This window comes from Syngnathus typhle, linkage group LG13 (assembly GCF_033458585.1).
Source record: "Syngnathus typhle isolate RoL2023-S1 ecotype Sweden linkage group LG13, RoL_Styp_1.0, whole genome shotgun sequence".
Taxonomy (NCBI): Eukaryota; Metazoa; Chordata; class Actinopteri; order Syngnathiformes; family Syngnathidae; genus Syngnathus; species Syngnathus typhle.
Window position 1 is genome coordinate 3,492,195 of NC_083750.1, and position 18,332 is coordinate 3,510,526.

The window sequence follows — 18,332 nt, forward strand, 5'->3', positions numbered from 1 at the left end:
CTTTCTCTCTCTTTCTCTCTCTCTTTCTCTCTCTTTCTCTCTCTCTCTTCTCTCTCTTTCTCTCTCTCTTTCTCTCTCTCTTTCTCTCTCTTTCTCTCTCTTTCTCTCTCTCTCTCTCTCTCTCTCTCTCTCTCTCTCTCTCTCTCTCTCTCTCTCTCTCTCTCTCTCTCTTTTTAAACCTGGCCTGACTGCTCTCGGAATGTTGTCTAGCATCTCGCTCTGTCTTTCTCTCGATAGCATTAATATCACATCTCACGCAATTTCCTGTAGGCTCACATAACGGTAGCTGTGAAAGACGTGGCACTCTCTCTCTGTCTCTCTCTCGCTCTCTCTTTCTGTCTCTCTCGTTGGGTTCAACTTTTATAGAAATTGTACTGTGCTTTAAAAAAGATCAACAACAATAATAATATTCATAATAATGTACAAAAAAGAAAAGCACCTCTGGCACCCAGTCCTTTCCTAATTGTTGCCCGTCCCTCCATCCCGGAAAAAAACAAAACAAAGAAAGCATATAACGATCCACCGTAATGCACTGCACTGTATATAATAATGTAAGATGTATGTCGTGAACGTCCTCTCTGTACAAGTGGTCCTTGTTCACCAGTATGAATAATGTAATAATGTTTCATGATTAATAAATGACACATTAAAGGGCTTCACTCTCCTAACTCGCAACACTTGCGTGGCGGCGCCAAGCGGGATGAAAGTGCATCGAATGCGTGAGCTAGCTTGGAGCCTCATTTCTTGAATTTTAATTTATTTTATTTTTTATTTTAGCTTCAATGTCATTTCATTACAACCTGCTTTTACAATGCCTTACTCAATTCACAGACTTATTTGAATTAAGTCCATTTCATATTTAGTCAAGTAAAAATTGCTTTAATTTCAAAACTTTTATTTTGACTGCTGCTTTGGGGATGGGATTGTTTCATTTGACATTTGTTTTATTTTTAATGCATTTGATGGTTGATTTGATCTTGTCTGCAATGTGTATTTTGATTTCTTTTCTTTCATTTAATGTTTTATTTTGTTTGAAGGCACCTTATCCACAAAGCTTGTCCTTCTTTATTTTAATTTATTCCATAGTTTTGCTTTTATTTTATTCTATTCCATTCCTTGTCTATTAACTGTATTATATGAATTAATTTTTTATATCTTATTTTATAGCACATTGTACGCAAGGCGTATTTTATTTTCCGGACGTTTACTTGATATGATGTTTAATTTTAGGCAGCCTTTTCCACAAGGCTGATTTCATTTTATTTTATTTTATTTCAAACAATAAAACATTTATACAAAATTATTTTGCAGAGGAGTTCTTTCTGGTTTGGTGCTGACGTCAAGCTGAACTGGAAAGAACCTATTTGGACGACTTAACTGACACCACCTCTGAGGTATTCCCCTGGATGTTACTCACCCCCCCCCCCTCTCTCTCTTGGGTCTCTGGATGTGGCAGACAGTTACATTAGTGGTGGATTCAGTTGAAGGAATTTGGGTGTCCCTCAGGGTACACTACTGCACCCCATGTCATTGGATTCCAAGGTGAGTATTTGTACCTTTTGCAAGTTTGAAAAATATTAACTTTCAAACAATAATTGCAAGCAGTATGTTTTCAAGTACAAACATGATCTTTGACCTCTCAAGATGTAAATGATGATTTTTTTTACTCGGTAGGCCACACCCTGTCCATGAAAAAGGGCACTCCGGCGAGTCGGCGGTCTCACTCAAGTGCATCATGTCCCTCGCCGAGGCCAACCTGGGCTCGCTCTTGAGAGGTCTTCGCACGGACATCGCCATGGCCGTGCACGACGCCTTCCCTCTGGTTCACGGCTTGGCTGACAAGAACATCATCAGTGAGCAGATGCTGAAGGTGAGGCTAATTTTGAAGTTCAGATGAGGAATTTCTGGAAATGTTCATAGTTGGACACTTGGGAATGAACAAACTCAAGTTGAGGTCTTTGTTTTTTCTGTTAGGACATGGAGGCGGAGGCACGGCGAGACGGGATCCACAAGGCCATGTACTCTCTGCTCTCTTGGGTATTGGAGCAGAGCACCTCCACCATCAAGGCCTTCTGGAGGAACCTGAACAAGGCCTATAACCTGGACAGCTATCCCAAACTGCAAGCATTGCTCCACAAAGCCAGTACGTGACGTTCACTGACGTTGAGCTCTTAGCCGCGCCGTCGCCGTTCATTTCAATGATTCTCGTGTCAGTTTTTGCATGATGAATTGCCGCTTTATTACAATGCAGCAGGTGATGGCAAGAGGAAAAAGAGGAGCCGCGAGGATAGAGAAGATCAATATCGCGCCAAGACGAGCGCTGGAACTGCAGGTAGAACAACGTGCTTACTGTCTCTCTCCATGGAAGTTTTTGTTGCACTTGTGCAAAAGTCTTTTTTTCATAAATGGCACTATTGAAGATCCTGATACCTGATGTTTTCTCCTCAGGGTCCTCCAAAAAGTCCATCAAGCCGCCAGGAGACTTTTACAAATCCAAAGCTGTCATGGCAACCTTTCAACACCAGAGGGAGACAATAGCAGCCTCTGGACAGGTACCACGGGAACGTAACATCATCCATCACATGTATGGTATTTGCATGAGTGTGTGCATGCAGAACCATCACAACGACGACGAGTGCGCCGTGTGCAAAGATGGAGGCGAGTTGATCTGTTGTGACGGATGTCCTCGAGCGTTCCACTTAACCTGCCTGGACCCTCCGCTGGCATCTGTCCCGAGGTTCGGGCTTCAACGAAGGAGACCAGACATGTGTGCATGATGGCGTGTCGGCAAAGGTTGCTAATTGTGCACTTTTGCTTGTGCAGTGGTTCTTGGTGTTGTAAAGACTGCAGCGGCACAGGGCACCAAGTACAGAAAAGCCAACATGCTTTGCAAGTAAATCAGTGATATTGACACATTTTACCGCTCACACACGACACACTTTTTTTGCTGGCTGAAACGTTTGACTTGTCTCCAAAACGTAGTGGGCAGACTCGTGTGGTTTTTGTCACCTGGGAGGAGAGGACCTCAGTCGCTGCCTCCAGTGTTCCCAGCCTTACCACCACCACTGCCACTTCCCGCTGTAAGTCCCAACCCATGAGATGAGGAGAAAAAAAAAAAAAAGCACAAATGTGACATGAATGTGACATGCCGCCTTGTGTGTTTGCTAGCGGGACATCCATCTGTCTGTCATGCTCCATCGCAAAGGAAGCCAAATCCTTACCACAGGTGGGTTGCTATACTTCCACTTGCTCGATGGCGCCCCCTGGAAAGTGGGAACAAATCCACCCCACTGGCAGAGCTAGCTAGAAGTGCCCCCCCAACAAACATGCTATCACCCCGCCCCCAGGTGCCATAATTGACTTTTGGGTATTTTCAGATTTTTCTGTGGATTTGATCCTACATTGTCACCTGTTCCCAAAAGAGACCAAATAATGAATCTCTATCAGTATTTTTTTGAGAATGTTTTGCTTTGTAAGACCTTTTTTGGTGTTGTTTTAGCTCTGCCACTTCATTTTGGACTGCACCATTAATTCTAAGCATGGAATTTTAGGATCATTCCAAGTACAGTCAAACCTCGGTTTTCGACCACAAACCGTTCCAGAAGGCGGTTCGAGAAGCGAATCGGTCGAATTCCAAATCTACTTTCCCCATTACAAATAATAGATAAAAATGTAACCCGTTCCAAGATTTTTGTCCGATCGCGCAACTGCAGTGCACCGCCGAACGCGCAACCGTATAGCGCGTCGCCGAACGCGCAACCGTAGCGTGTCGCCGACCGCGCAACTGCAGCGGGCTGATCGCATTATTGTGACAGAGCCGTCGCTAGAATTTAGAAAATAATGATAAAGTCCTGATGTAGTACTTTCCAAAGTTTAAGTGGACCTAAGTGCGCACTGCGCAGAATCTTAATTTTATCTGATCGCGCAACTGGAGCGCACCGCCGAACGCGCAACCCTAGCGCGTCGCCGACCGCGCAACTGCACCGCGCTGGTCGCATTATTGTGACAGAGCCGTCGCTGAAATTTAGAAAATAGTTTTAAAGTCCTGATGTACTTTCCAAAATTTAAGTGAACCTTTTTAAAGTCCTAATACGGTACTTTCCAAAATTTAAGTGGACATCAGTGCGCAGGGAGCTTAATTATGTCCGATGGCGCAACTGCAGCGCACCGCCGAACGCGCAACCGTCGCGCGTCGCCTACCGCGCAACTGCACCGCGCTGGTCGCAGTATTGTGACAGAGCCGTCGCTAAAATTTAGAGAATATTTTTAAAGTACTGATGTACTTTCCAAAATTTAAGTGGACTTAAGTGCGCAGGGAACTTAATTTTGTCCGATCGCGCAACTGCAGCACACCGCCGAACGCGCAACAGTAGCGCGTCGCCGACCGCGCAACTGCATCGCGCAGGTCGCATTATTGTGACAGAGCCGTCGTTGAAATCTAGAAAATACTTTTATAGTCCTGATGTACTTTCCAAAATTTAAGTGGACTTCAGTGCGCAGGGAGCTTAATTTAGTCCGATCGCGCAACTGCAGCGCGCCGGGAGTTCACTGTCGCATTCTTTTAAGAGCGTCTTTGTTTTTTATGATGGCTTTACTGCTCCCACTTGCTTTCTTTGGAGGCATGAGATTAATACAATAACAACGGAGTCAGGCGACATCCGGGCCGCGCGGTCAGGTTTTCTCGAGTCCTCCCGGCTCATCTCGCGAGGTTCGACCTCCGAATTTTGTTCGACAACTGAAGCAAAAAAATCTCGAATTTTTTGCTTGAATTCCGATTTGTTAGAGAACGGGGACGTTCGAAAACCGAGGTTTGACTGTATTCTCCTTGAAAAAGGGGGCACAATGACCTGCCTGCTTTTTACTGTTTTTCAGCTTCCCGCATCGGTCCATAATCCATGTGGCCACGAACAGAACTCATCTGTACACAAAGACCAATTGGATGAATTGGACTCCATCCTTGGAGACGTGAGTGGTGTTCAGTTGCATACATGATGTAGTATGTGAAGTATGTATTAGGGAGAGGTGGGGGGGGCTGCATAAATTAGAGTCAGATGTGCTGGGGAGCATTGCGTTATTGCATCGCATTGCGTGGCGCATTTTTTGGAATGCAACTGTGTGTATGTGTGTGTGTGTGTCTGTGTTTGCGTGTGTGTGTGCGTGTGCGCGTGTGTGTGTGTGCGTGTGTGTGTGTGTGTCAGCAGGCGTCCCTGGATGGCCTCCTGCAATGGGCTTTTCACAACATCCCTCAACCTCTTCACGGAGGCTATCAGTGACTTGGAATCAATTTTGACAATGACTGCTGACAACAATTTAGTCATTGTGCAAAAAAAAGACAAATGTCTGTTTTAGATTTTGGATGAGAAATTCTGCAATAGAAGAAATTGAATTCTCGAAGCATGTTTTTAGCAATTTATTTTTGCAGCGTGGTATGTTTGATTTGAGTCTCATTTGGGTTGGGGTCAGGGGGTCCCGCCGGCCGTATCTGCTTAAAGAATTGCTTCCCTGCCAGGAGTTGCCATTGGAAGTTGTCCTGGCGCCCGGATGGCAGTTGCACAGTCTAGCGTTTAGCAAATTGCCACTCACATGGCGGGCAACAGATGGTTTTAATCCGGTGAGGTATGAACGTACTGGAGGCCTCCATCACGCGGGAATTCCTCCAAGACTCCGATGCGAGATTTTGTTTTTGTCATGCGATTTTCAGAGTTTTAGCCTGACATTTTTACACCACTCGGTATATGCGAAACATGGGAGGCCAGAAAGGAGAGCTCATCGGATGGCGTCAGAATGTGGAGCAAGTATGCACTCGATCCCTCAGTTCAGGCCAAAGAGCCGCCATTGCAGCTGCGTACCAAACATCTGCTAACATACTTCTTGGCTGCAAAACTGCTGCTGCTGCTGCTGCTGCTGCTGGTGGTGGAATGCAACATTTTACAATGACTTTGACTTTTACTTTGTGAGAACTTAATAGCATCCATTTTTATTTGCATGTATACCTTTAAGTAGAAGTAAAGAATGAAAACAGTTAGTGCATCAAAGGTCATTTCTTTACTCTGCTCTTTCTGCTGTGTACAACCTGGCCTCCGGGGGCAGTCCAACACAACCGTGCTGTCATGATATTTTGGCTTTGAATTAGTTTTTGTAGTTGTGCTGTTGTTTCTTTTTTCCACGTCTGTCTCGTGAGGTCCTTGTTTCATGGTTTCCCCCTGGCCTCTTAGGCCTTTGTGTTTTCCTATCAGCTCCCTCAGCCACTTGTGCCTTGTCCAGGTGTTTCTCAATGTTTTTAGTTCCCTGCCTTCTTTTCAGCTTTCAGTCACACACTTAATCTTATTTGAACTCAGTTTTACAGAGATAAAAATATGTCTTAGTGACATGAAAAAGTAAGTCCCGATGAGTCGTGTTTTTGACAAGATTTGACAAATTCGGTTTATTTTTTTTAATGACTTTTTTTCTCTGCTGCAAAAGCAGTGTCGCTGAACGGCTTTCGAGGCTCTCACACATTTATTCACAAACTCTCACTCTAGTTCATATTTGTAAACAATCATGTTGTGTCCAAAACGTAATTTGTGACTAAAGATGAAATGGAGCACTGTCTTCTACAAAGCGAGCAGATGGACTCGGAACCAGAGCTGTCTACAATTGATGATGAGGAATTTCCTTCGAAACCAGGTAAAGACAAGTTTGTAAAGTTTCAGCTTTTCGTTCAACTACCGTTGTTTAATGTGATTTCAAAAAGCACATTTGTGCAAGTAAAAGTCTCCAGCCTACTTGACTTCTTGCGCCATTTACAGTGATGTTGTCAATAGAAGTGCCTGGCCACGGCTTTTAAATATTAGCAATAGCTACAATATAAGCATCAAATGGTTAAAAACAAAAAAAATTTTTTTTGAAGGCATAACTTCATTGGTGTTCCTGTGCAACCTTGATCCTTTCTGACTCCACCCCCAGCTGCAGTTGAGTAAACAAACGCCGCCGGTCAGCGTTTTGTGTCAAAGCCTTGCTTACAGACATTTTCAAAGCAACTTTGCCTTCCACATGTGTGCTTGGCTATGCTGAGTTTTTTTTCGGTTTCTTGGTGACCTGCCTGGTCAGGAATGTCCTCATTTAATTGTACAATCTGTTGATTTAGTACAACGGTCCACTTCCAACATTCCACAGTTACGTAAGAGCGCTGGTGAAGTCAATAAACTCACCAGCAACGCTTTTTTTATCTGAAGGAGACCAGAACATAGTGTGAGCTGAGGGAGAACACACTGTCAACATGCTCACGTTGTTAAAACATATATCAAAAGTTTTCAATTTATTCAGATGAAGACAAAGATTCCAGTGTCAGGGTCTGTCCGTTACTAAGTTTGATTGCAAATTTTGTCTATGCTTCCTAATTGAAAGTGGCTTGCTTGTTTATTTGAAAACACCATCCTCGCTTTCGTCTCTGCATCCAAATGTTTGCTTCACAAAACGGAGGAGAAGGAATGCGTTTGTCCACGTCCACCAAAGAGCGAGGATAATGACACGCCAGTGGGGGCAGATTGCAGGTTTGCCATGGGCCCGGAAGCGTAAACACGCCAGCGCGGCCTCGTTAGGACATTCCAGAAAGGTCCTCAACTGTGGATTCTTGGAAGAGTTTCCCGCTTGTTTGCATTCCTCATGTGGGACAGCAGCGCTAGCGGAGTGGACTGACCCTGCAGCCCGCTCGCAATTAGACCAGAGAGGAAAGCCGGGCTGGCAGATGTCGAGCATTCCTGCAAAACTTGGGAAATGACTGAGCCTTTTACAGATAAGATGCTCAGTGCGCACCATGAAACCAAAATGTCAACAAGTCAAACGACCTCTTGGAAATGGACTTGTTTGTACTTGAGTTCTTTAGCTAGGATGCCAAATTTGCTGTCAAGTTAAGCAGTGACAGCTACTGCTAACTCTTTGGAGACCAACATTGGGCAATTTTGATTGATTATTGCCAGCATGCTTCCACGCTTCTGAAATGGTGTCCATTTGAAAAAAATGTCACACTGTCCAAATTTGGCAGATAACTAGATTGTGGTCAAACGCTACCTTGTTACAGATTCTAAGTGAAGTGTATATCAGCGTGATGAATTTAGTCAACAAAAAAATATTTTTATTTAATTTACAAGAGCATTCTTGTATAATTCTACGGAATAACCCCCCGGGATCAATAAAGTATCAACATTAGGTTCTTAAATGTCCACTAAGCAAATTGAACCAAGCTAGTAGCGCAGCACTTGGAATATTATCTCAAAGCTTTCTATTTTCATTGCTGAGATTGTTGACAACTCTGATTGCATTCCACAGTATCCTATCGTTTGGCTTATCACCCAATCCGATTCCAGAGGGGGAAAATGTGTATGTAATCAGTTTTATTTTTTTCTAGAGCATCATGCTCTTGGAAGGAGTTGATAAGCATTTATTTTGCACTGTCATGAAAATTGGAACTCGGTGAAGCAGAATGACAAGAAAATCCTTCAGGTCATCTAAGTTGTCTTGTTCCTGAGAAGGTCGGAAGGTCTCTCGCATCTTGACCCACTGACCCCATTGAAAAGAGATCAAATGTACAACGCCTCTTTTCTCCTCCTCCGTGATGTATTTTGGATATTTGGATACTTGTCATCAAATTCTTTCTCTCTTTCATCTTTTAAAAATAGAACGAGACAATACGCTCCTTGTCGTCCACACAAGGGCCGCTTTGTGTGGTTGTGTGCTGGGCCCAACATATCTTCCAGCTGAATCTTCAGCACTTCCAGACAGCAATGCTGGGGGTCGTCTGGAAGATAAGAAAGCCACTTGACATTTTTGGCAACCTGACCAGAACGTTAATGCAAAACGCACTGGATGCTGACACACCACTTTTGTTAGTTATCTGTTCATATTTTTAGTGAGCCATTGCTCAGTGTGGGTAATGCGGGCATAGAGGCTCTCTTTGCATGAACAGGGCTTAGAAATTTGGATTAGATTTTGTTTTTGGGTGGCAAAAGAAAAGACATGTTTGATCCATTTTGCTGCCAAAACAAAATTACATCACAGTTCCTTACAAAAGGTACCAGAATAAACATTTGAAGCCAATTTTGGATTCCTCCATATTGCCCCTGAGGATGTTTTTCTGGACCTTGTGGCAAATATGAGTATGTGAGCATGAAAATCAGCATTTTAGGGTATTTTATTTTAGCGTGGAACATTTTCCCGCCCTGCTGGGCTAAAAACAGGCCAGCGCAGGACCCTGAAAATGGAACAAATGGAAAGCATGAATGTGTCACATTTTAGGCCACTTGGTGGTCCGTCCACCTTTGGAACAATTTGGGGTTTTGGGACAATTTTGGAATGCCCTCCTGACCCAAAAGAAAGGTTTAAAATAAACAAATGATCTAACATAATCTTATGTCTTTGTATTAGACAATTTGACCTAATTCCTTCACATTTCTCAACAGTCAGTTGATTGCAAAATTAATATTTGACATTGAATGCCTCACCAGTGTTACTCAATCTGACGTTTTTAGTTTTACAGCAACAATATGGCCTCAGTCCACAGACAAGCCTCGGATACATTTTCAGAACTGCTTGGCAAAGTACGAACACACTGGCTTTCTCTCTCTGACATCACACGGCGTGTCAACGGGCATCACATGCTCTGTGCAAGCTCAGCAGCAGAGGAGCACAGATAGCTATTTGCCAGGGGTGGGTGGGGCAGGGTCCACATTCAAGCCTGAGGGGGGGCCCCCGAATGAGAGGCTGGCATTCTGGTGACCTCCTGGACAGCCCAGTGAGGGGCGGGGAGGGAGGCCGATTTTTTGGGACACGGCTGTCATGTCTTGTTGCTGTGTCATTGGACTGGGTATGCGTGTTGTCTCCGGGGCAAAAGATAGCACAAGCCTTGATACAGCTGATACATTTCTTAAGTATTCTTTGGCAACATGTGTGCCCTCCAGCTTGGAACCACTTGAGCCTTTGAATGGATCGCTTTCATATAAAAACTGTTCTAGGAGGCTGTAAAAAAACGGCAAATTTGAGCTTTTCTTTTTTTTTTTACACTTGGGCTGCTTGAATGTAACATGCATAGATTGTATTCAGATAACTTTGGCAATGGAGAACAGACAATTCAGGTCCAGACATTGAAGAAGATGGCAAGATTGAACAGGAAAGAACACAATAGGTCAGGACAGGACAGGGGAGAAATGGACAGGACGGGGGGGGATGGACAAGGCAGAATACAGTAGGACAAAAGTGTGCCATGGAACAGGTTAGGACAGGATGAAACAGGGCAAGACAGGATGGATAAAACTGTGTGCAGCAATAGAAGAGTGACCATCATTTAACTAACTGCAATCTTTTTTTAAAAAAGTTCTTTAAAGTCCCAATGATCGTCACACACACATCTAGGTGTGGTGAAATGTGTCCTCTGCATTGAACCCATCCCCGTGTGATTTTGATCCATCCCCTGGGGGAGAGGGGAGCAGTGAGCAGCAGCGGTGCCGCGCTCGGGAATCATTTGGTGATCTAACCCCCCAATTCCAACACTTAATGCCGAGTGCCAAGCAGGGAGGTAATGGGTCCCATTTTTCTAGTCTTTGGTATGACCCGGCCGGGGTTTGAACCCACAACCTTCCAGTCTCAGGGAGGACACTCTACCACTAGTCCACTGAGCTGGTTCCAATCTTGGTAGTAATATTAATTTGCACAACTCCCTGTTCCATCTTCCAACGCTCAAACACCAGGAATGCAGTAAGAAGTTATCTTGAGTTTGGCAGGAAAAAGGTCGAAGACAACAGCAGAGATCATGACAGTGACGCTCAACTATTCACCTGATGACTAAGATGTCTGCGAACGGAGGCTGCATGTTGCTTGTTTGGATGGGGGGGTAAAAACAATAGAGTTGCTATGACACCCGCTAAATATGTTGGCTCGGAGGGGAAATTTACATCAGACGTACATGCACGGGGAGTCGAGCCAATGAACGTACGTGTTAACGGAGTCCATATGTGTCTGAGTGCTGACGTTAGCGCTGGTGCTTGTGCTCACACACATCCTTAGAGGAGAGATAGTCATTTAGTCTTCAATAAACAAAAGCCATCTCAGGTATCATGGCCAGAGAGGGGGAAACTGTGGAAATTACAGTTGAGTGGACAGTGCTGGCTGCTGTGTGTTCAAGACAACCAGTGCGGGATGTACCAAAGCAGCCCCGCAAGCTAACCAAGAGCAAGCTTTCAGATACAGGACATTTCTCTCCTGAATGCCTTGGTCATCTTGAAATGTTGCGGACATTCACCTCCTGTGCCATGTTAAGAAGCAAATGTGCTAACTGGCTGCGTGACTCACGAAGGTGAGTGAGGAAGAATGGGCCTGTTCGTCAAGACCCGACCTCGTTACGGCCGCACATCTGTTTTATTTTCACGCACACACTCAACACTTGAGTCACAATTTGAAGTCTGCGAATGTCTGGAAATTCCCTGGGAATACATGGAAGTTGACTTGCTGCGACATGCATACGTTCCTCAACTACTCAACAGAACTTCAAGTCCCCCCCCCCCCACACACACATTTCCAATTCCCAAAAGCACTCAAACGTACACACACTAGGACGAGAATCGGAGCTGTTGTGAAATATGAACGCATGGGAAGCTGGCTGGGCTGCCGTTTCCTGAGAACAGGATATGGGCCTGGCTTTAGAACACCTTGAACCCCCCCCGCCCACCCACCGTCCCACCCTTCATTGTGTATTGTGTGAATGACTAAGTCAGACATAGATGTGAAAGCCAGAGAGAGGAATCCATCCCAGTCCTTCCAACACTATCAGTTACATTCCTCACCAATCGGGTCGTATCAAGTCGCCTCGCTGTCTATTTTGCCCCGGAGCTTTCCCACACAAGCCCACCGCTCCGGTATCTCTGCAACGCTCCCTTCCTCAAAGACGAGAGATAAAGCAATGGAAGTAAAACTATTTGGCAGACAAAAGGAACAAAAACAAATGTGAGCGAGCTTAGGCGGGCGTCTTGTGGTTTCAGCTCATTTTCCACTTCATGTGGCTTATCTCAAAGCAGCAAAGATCATTTGAGGAGTATGTCAACAACATGAGCCCAAAGTGACACACATGGGACAGTGTTGTTTTTTTTCTTTTTTAAAACGAATAAGAAATGAACACACTGAATTCTCTTTGTTAACAATAAATGTCTTGGCCAATAAATCTTGACAATGGAGCACGTCGCTTCTGCTTCTGATTTGGCCAGATTCCTTAGTAGGCGTTTGTTAAATGAAGCCTAACCAAACTTGCTGCATCAACCCAAAATGGCCGACTTCCTGTTTGACTGACTTGCATGGATTCTCGAGTGTTTGAAGTCTCCTGGAATGACAAACATCTCCACCAAATTTCAGATTCTTAAAGTGTCATCAAGCATTTTGTTTGATGTTTCAAGGAGATTCGATCGACTGAGTGCAAAATTGCGGCTTCCAACCAAAATGGCTGACTTCCTGTTCAATTTCAGCCATGGTTCCACAAATCTGTGAATTTTGTGTCAAGTGGAAGCTCCCCCAAAAGGTGAACAACACATAATTGTGACTATGTGAGAAAGTATTCAGCAGTTGTCCCTCCTAAAGTGCAAAAGTGGAGTTAGTCATGGCATCCTCCCTCTGTTTGAGGAAGAGAAACTGGGCCGCCGAGCTGGCCTGGAAGCAGCCAGCGTACGCCTTTCCAATTGTGTAACATGTACTTTGCTTGTGCTTGTGTTTTCCACCAAAGCCACAAAAAGTGAACACGTTTAACACGTCCGTGACCACCGGGCAGACTTTCTCCATACCCGCACTGCGTTTTCATTTCATGTGGACAGAAGATTCGCGTTCCCGATGGAGCAAAGCAGCCCCAGAACATCACCGAGCCTCCTTCATGTTTGGGCAGTGGATGTCTTCAATCTGTGTGGGGTGCAAGTAAATCTCAAGATTTGAGACCAAGAGGAATTTATTGTGTGACGCCTCAGTTTGTATATCGGATCACTAGAGCGACTTTTTGAAAGGGTCACCCTTTGCATTCCTTTGGAAGTTCACAGGAAGCATAGCACAATGGAGGACAAAATGGCCCAGAGGCGTAGTCTACCAGCAGGGACAAATGAGGCCAAGAGTGTGCACGCGGGCACGTGCGCACAAACAGGCCGCTTCAATACTTTTCTCGTTAGGCGCATTGATTTTTGCTTCTAATGAGATCATCCATCATGGACCAGCAACACGTACTGTAAACAATTCGATCACGTGGCCTACTTGGCACCACATTTGACTAGGACTCACTTATGAATAGATTATATCCGTGAATTCTTTCGATTCGTTTGTGTTGTGGAGAAAAATGAAATGCCATCATTATCTTTGAGAGATGTCACTATATGGGCTGCTAAAAATCTGAATGTTGCGGAAAAAAACATGCACTTTTTTCCGTGGATGTCAGCTCTGTCACGTGCTGGCGCCACCTTTGACAGGACCACGTCCCCCCCTGTCAGTGGAATCGCCGCCACCTGCCACGGGCCCATGGACAGGGCTTTAGAGGCTTTGCAGCTGACGTCATCAAGCTACCCACATTAGCTTGGCGGCCATCTTGGCGGTCAACTTTTCAGTGCCGGTCAACGACTCTCACATGCTTTCTTGTTAGATCTGTTGCTATTTGAGCTTAAAAATGCCGGATACCTGCTGTGCTGTTGCATGTAACAATAGACGAGGCGATAAACCAAATCTTAGCTTCTATAGATTTCCGGCGAACATGAAAAAACGTGATAAATGGATCGCGGCGATTTGTCGTGAACAATGGAAACCTACGATTTACACGAGGATATGCAATGAGCACTTCATATCAGGTATGTAAACAAACTATTCACTATGTAGTTTTTTCACAACCACACTGTTACTGCCACGTGCGTGCTTTTTCCTTACCTTGGTCATGAGAAGAGATCGATTCTTGTTTGGAATCTGCCATATCAGCCCATCATGCACAAAACCTGCTGTAAAATACTTGTCGGCATCCAGACTCTTGTATGCCTTAAGGTCCTTTCCAGTGTACGGAGATGGTGAATCGACGAGGTAATTATAAATATCTGGATATGAGAGTTCAGGCAGGTCGGCTGTTGCAAAATGCTCAGGCGATTTTAGCATGCTTCTCGGTAAAAGGTACGGATCCGTTGTGCCAACAAGGTTTAACTTATCTCTGTAACGTTTCTTGGATTCTTCATCCAAATGCCCAACTTCGTTGGATAGCAAATCAGCCATAATTCGGATGAAATCTGTGAAAATGTAGCGCAGAAATCAAACAATCTATACAAACACGTAGGAACGAGCTGACGAGTTGACCGCCAAGATGGCGGCATAACACAAAATCACATGATAAAACCACGTGACTGCAAAGCCTCTATATCAGCGCCGCCAACGCAGGCCCGAGTGTCAGTCTGTCCCGTGATGCTGCTTCGCTCCTCTGTCCCTGAGAAACTGACTCACTTGACAATTCGGAGATCCCGCAGGATCGCTTCTTCCCCCCAGCCAAATCGCCGCTCCAGCACCAGCTGTTCCCATCTTAGGCCCCACCCCAGCCACAATAAAGTCTCTGTTGCTACGCACTTGGCTGTACTGTCCGATCCCTTACAGTACAGACTGACCAACGCTATGCAGCCAGCGAACGACGAGACGGCATTGAGCCGACTGGACCGAGCCGAGACCGCAATCAGCAGCCTGTCCGCCGACATCCGAAATCTGATTGAGGTTGGTCAACAACAACAGCTACAGCAGCAGGAGATGGCCCAAGCCCTCCAGAGATTGTCGGTGGCTGCGTCCCCGGCTGTCACGGCACCCCCGCACCGCCCGTCGACCGAGGCCAGGAAGCTCGTGGACGTCCCGGAGCCCCGCTTTGGCAACATTGAGAAGTTCAACGGAGATCCCAAGCATGTGACTAACTGTCGTATAATGTTCAGCCTCCAGCCCGTCACGTTTGCGTCAGAGTCTGCCAAGCTCGGGTTTGTCCTAACCCACCTCACGGGCGAGGCGCGGCTGTGGGGTCTGGCCGAATATGAAAGGATGGCCCCGGCTTGCAATTCGTTCGACGCATTCGCGGAGGAATTGCTCTGCCTATTCGACCTGGGCTCTGCCGTTGAAGACGCCACCGAGGAACTGACAACGCTGCGTCAAAGTAGCCGATCGGTCGTGGAGTACGCACTTAAAATCCAGACGTTGGCCGGCAGCAGCGGATGGAACGCGCCGGCGCTCGTTAGCACATTCCTCAACGACCTCGCTGAGTACATGAAAGACAAACTAGTTTCCTACGATCGCCCGCGAACCCTGAAGGGTGCGATGGACTTGGCGGCCCGAGTGGACCGGCGGATCCGGACGCGGCGGCGCGATCGGGAGCGGAGGCCCCTGCGGAACCCGCGTGGTCACCTTCCTCCGTCTGCTGGGGACCCGCCAACCACACCACCCACCGAGTCCATGGATCTGGGAGGGGCTCGGGTTCTCTCAGAGGAGCACCGTCGACGCCTCTCACTGGGCTTGTGTTTTAACTGTGGGGAGGGGGGTCATCGGGTGGCGGGGTGCCCGTTAAAAGGCCCAGTGGGATCCCCCAATGCCGCGTGAGCTCGACCAGCACCGGCTCTCCCAGTCCCAGCACGCTCACGCTACAGGCACGTGTCCAGCTTGCGGCGGGTGACCAGAACGTCGCAGCCCTCGTGGATTCCGGGGCGGAGGGAAACATCATGGACATTTGCCTGGCAGGTCAGTGGGGTATCGACTTCCTGCCTCTGAGCCCGTCCATTCCCGCACGTTCCATTGATGGCCGTCTGATCGGCGAGGTGGCTTTCGTGACGGAACCAGTTAAGTTACTGCTCTCCGGCAATCACCATCCAGTTTTTTCTTCTTTCCCTCCCAGGACAGCAGCTCATTCTGGGGCACCCTTGGTTGCGGCAGCAAAACCCGGTGCTGGACTGGGAGGTGGGGGTTGTTCGGCAGTGGAGTGAACGCTGCCATCGGACGTGCCTGAGGGCGGCCACCAGCCCACTCGGTAGAGCCCCGCCCAGGTACAGTCCCGACATCTCCACTGTACCATGTACCAGCAGTGTATCACGAACTCAAAGAGGTTTTTAGTAAAGCCAGGGCCACTTCTCTTCCTCCACACCGGTCTTACGATTGCGCCATCGACCTGTTGCCTGGCACCTTCCCTCCCAAGGGACGCGTCTACTCCCTGTCCGCTCCTGAGCGCCGGGCTATGGAGGAATACATCCGGGAGTCCCTGGCGGCCGGTACCATACGGCCGTCCTCTTCACCTGCGGGAGCGGGGTTTTTCTTCGTGAAGAAGAAGGAGGGCACGCTCCACCCGTGCGTTGACCACCGGGGAATAAACGAGATCACTGTAAAGAACCGATACCCTCTGCCTCTTCTTTCTTCCGCCTTCGAGAGCCTTCAGGGTGCCACCATCTTCACAAAGCTGGATCTTCGCAACGCCTACCACCTGATCCGCATCCGGGAGGGAGACGAGTGGAAGACGGCTTTCAACACCCCGAGCGGACACTACGAGTACTTGGTTTCGCAAACTTTTATCGCCGTTTTATCCGTGGATACAGCACGGTGGCCGCGCCCCTCACCGCCCTTACCAGCCCCGCCTCCCCGTACAAATGGATGGAATGGGCAGAACAGGCATTTCGGGAGCTTAAGAGGAGGTTCACATCCGCTTCCATCCTCCGAGTCCCCAATCCCGACAGATAGTTCGTGGTCGGGGTGGACGCCTCAAACGTGGGTGTCGGGGCGGTGTTGTCCCAACGTACCCGCCAAGACGATCGTCTCTACCCGTGCGCCTTTTTTTCTCGCCGCTTGTCAGCCTCAGAACGGAACAATGACATCGGTAATCGGGAGCTCCTCGCCGTCAAGTTGGTTCATTGTCTGGACCGACCACCGCAACTTGGAGTATCTGAGATCGGCCAAGAGGCTGAACGCAAGACAAGCACGGTGGGCTCTGTTCTTTGACCGGTTTGAGTTCTCTCTTTCCTACAGACCGGGTTCCCGTGACGCAAACGCGGACGCCCTGTCACGGTTGTTTCCTGGTGGAGAGGAGGGACAGGGTCCGCCTCCCACTATCCTCCCGAGCTCGGTTTGGGTGGCGGCTCTTTCATGGGAGATTGAACGCCAAGTGGAAGCCGCATCACGCGATCAACCCGGCCCCAGCAACTGCCCAGAGGGTCGCCTGTTCGTCCCTGAAGGCCTGCGGTCGTCCGTCCTGCAATGGGGCCACGACTCACGCCTGGCTTGTCATCCCGGAGCTGCACGCACGAGGTACGTGGTGGCACAGCGTTTCTGGTGGCCCGCCTGGCAAGTGGACACCAGCGATTATGTCAGAGCCTGCTCGATTTGTAACCGCTGTAAGACGTCTACTCGTCCTCCGGCCGGGCTGCTCCAACCCTTGCCGGTCCCCCAGCGTCCCTGGTCTCACCTGTCAATCGACTTTGTCACGGGCCTCCCCCCCCCTCGGAGGGAAACACGGTGGTCCTCACGGTGGTGGACCGTTTCAGTAAGATGACGCACTTCGTCTCTCTGCCTAAGTTCTCGTCTGCGAAACAGACTGCGTCCATCACGGTGCGGGAGGTGTTTCGTCACCACGGTCTCCCATTGGACATCGTGTCAGACCGAGGTCCACAATTCGCTTCCACCTTCTGGGCGGAGTTTTGCCGACTCCTCGGGGCTACGGCCAGCCTCTCCTCGGGGTTTCACCCTCAGTCCAATGGTCAAGCAGAGCGCCTGAACCAGGAACTGGGCAGGTCCCTCCGATGCATGGTCGCTGGGGACCAGCGCGGGTGGGTCCAACAGCTTCCTTGGGTAGAGTACGCTCACAATTCCCTCCCCAGCTCGGCCACGGGACTTTCGCCTTTCCACTGCGTCTTCGGGTACCAGCCACCCTTGTTCGCCCACCAGGAACGTGGTACGGCGTGGAATCGCCGCCACCTGCCACTGGCTCATGGACAGCGCTATATCAGCGCCGCCAGCGCAGACCCGAGTGTCAGTCTGTCCCGTGATGCTGCTTCGCTCCTCTCTCCCTGAGAAACTGACTCACTTGACAATTCGGAGATCCCGCAGAATCGCTTGTTCCCCCAGCCAGATCGCCGCTCCAGCGCCAGCTGTTCCCATCTTACCCCCCCCCCCCCACACACACACACACACACACACACAATAAAGTCTCTGTCGCTACGCACTTGGCTGTACTGTCCGATCCCTTACAAGCTCGTGACTGGTCTGTTATGACAAACATCTCAACTATTTCCTCGTCCATCACTTAAAGCCCGTCATAAAAAATACAAAAAAACTTTGCATGCACCAATCAAGCAGTA

General features: G+C 47.9%; 1 protein-coding gene across 1 annotated transcript; it reads left to right on the forward strand.

The window, feature by feature from the left end:
* The first annotated feature begins 1,447 nt into the window (after positions 1 to 1,447).
* On the forward strand, positions 1,448 to 6,375 carry aire (autoimmune regulator). Its single transcript, XM_061295705.1, has 11 exons — positions 1,448 to 1,542; positions 1,675 to 1,870; positions 1,975 to 2,143; positions 2,255 to 2,332; positions 2,449 to 2,552; positions 2,616 to 2,737; positions 2,824 to 2,893; positions 2,983 to 3,080; positions 3,169 to 3,226; positions 4,534 to 4,965; positions 5,202 to 6,375. The coding sequence occupies exons 1-11, from the start codon at positions 1,448 to 1,450 to the stop codon at positions 5,271 to 5,273; spliced, it is 1,494 nt and encodes a 497-aa protein (XP_061151689.1). The 3' UTR covers positions 5,274 to 6,375.
* Positions 6,376 to 18,332: the final 11,957 nt, after the last annotated feature.

Bases quoted from the DNA above. Each gene is read 5' to 3' on its own strand.
- aire (XM_061295705.1), top strand. From the start codon at position 1,448: ATGTGGCAGACAGTTACATTAGTGGTGGATTCAGTTGAAGGAATTTGG. The intron at 2,144-2,254 runs GTACGTGACGTT...ACAATGCAGCAG, and splicing joins AGCATTGCTCCACAAAGCCA to GTGATGGCAAGAGGAAAAAG. The intron at 2,553-2,615 runs GTACCACGGGAA...GTGTGCATGCAG, and splicing joins CAATAGCAGCCTCTGGACAG to AACCATCACAACGACGACGA.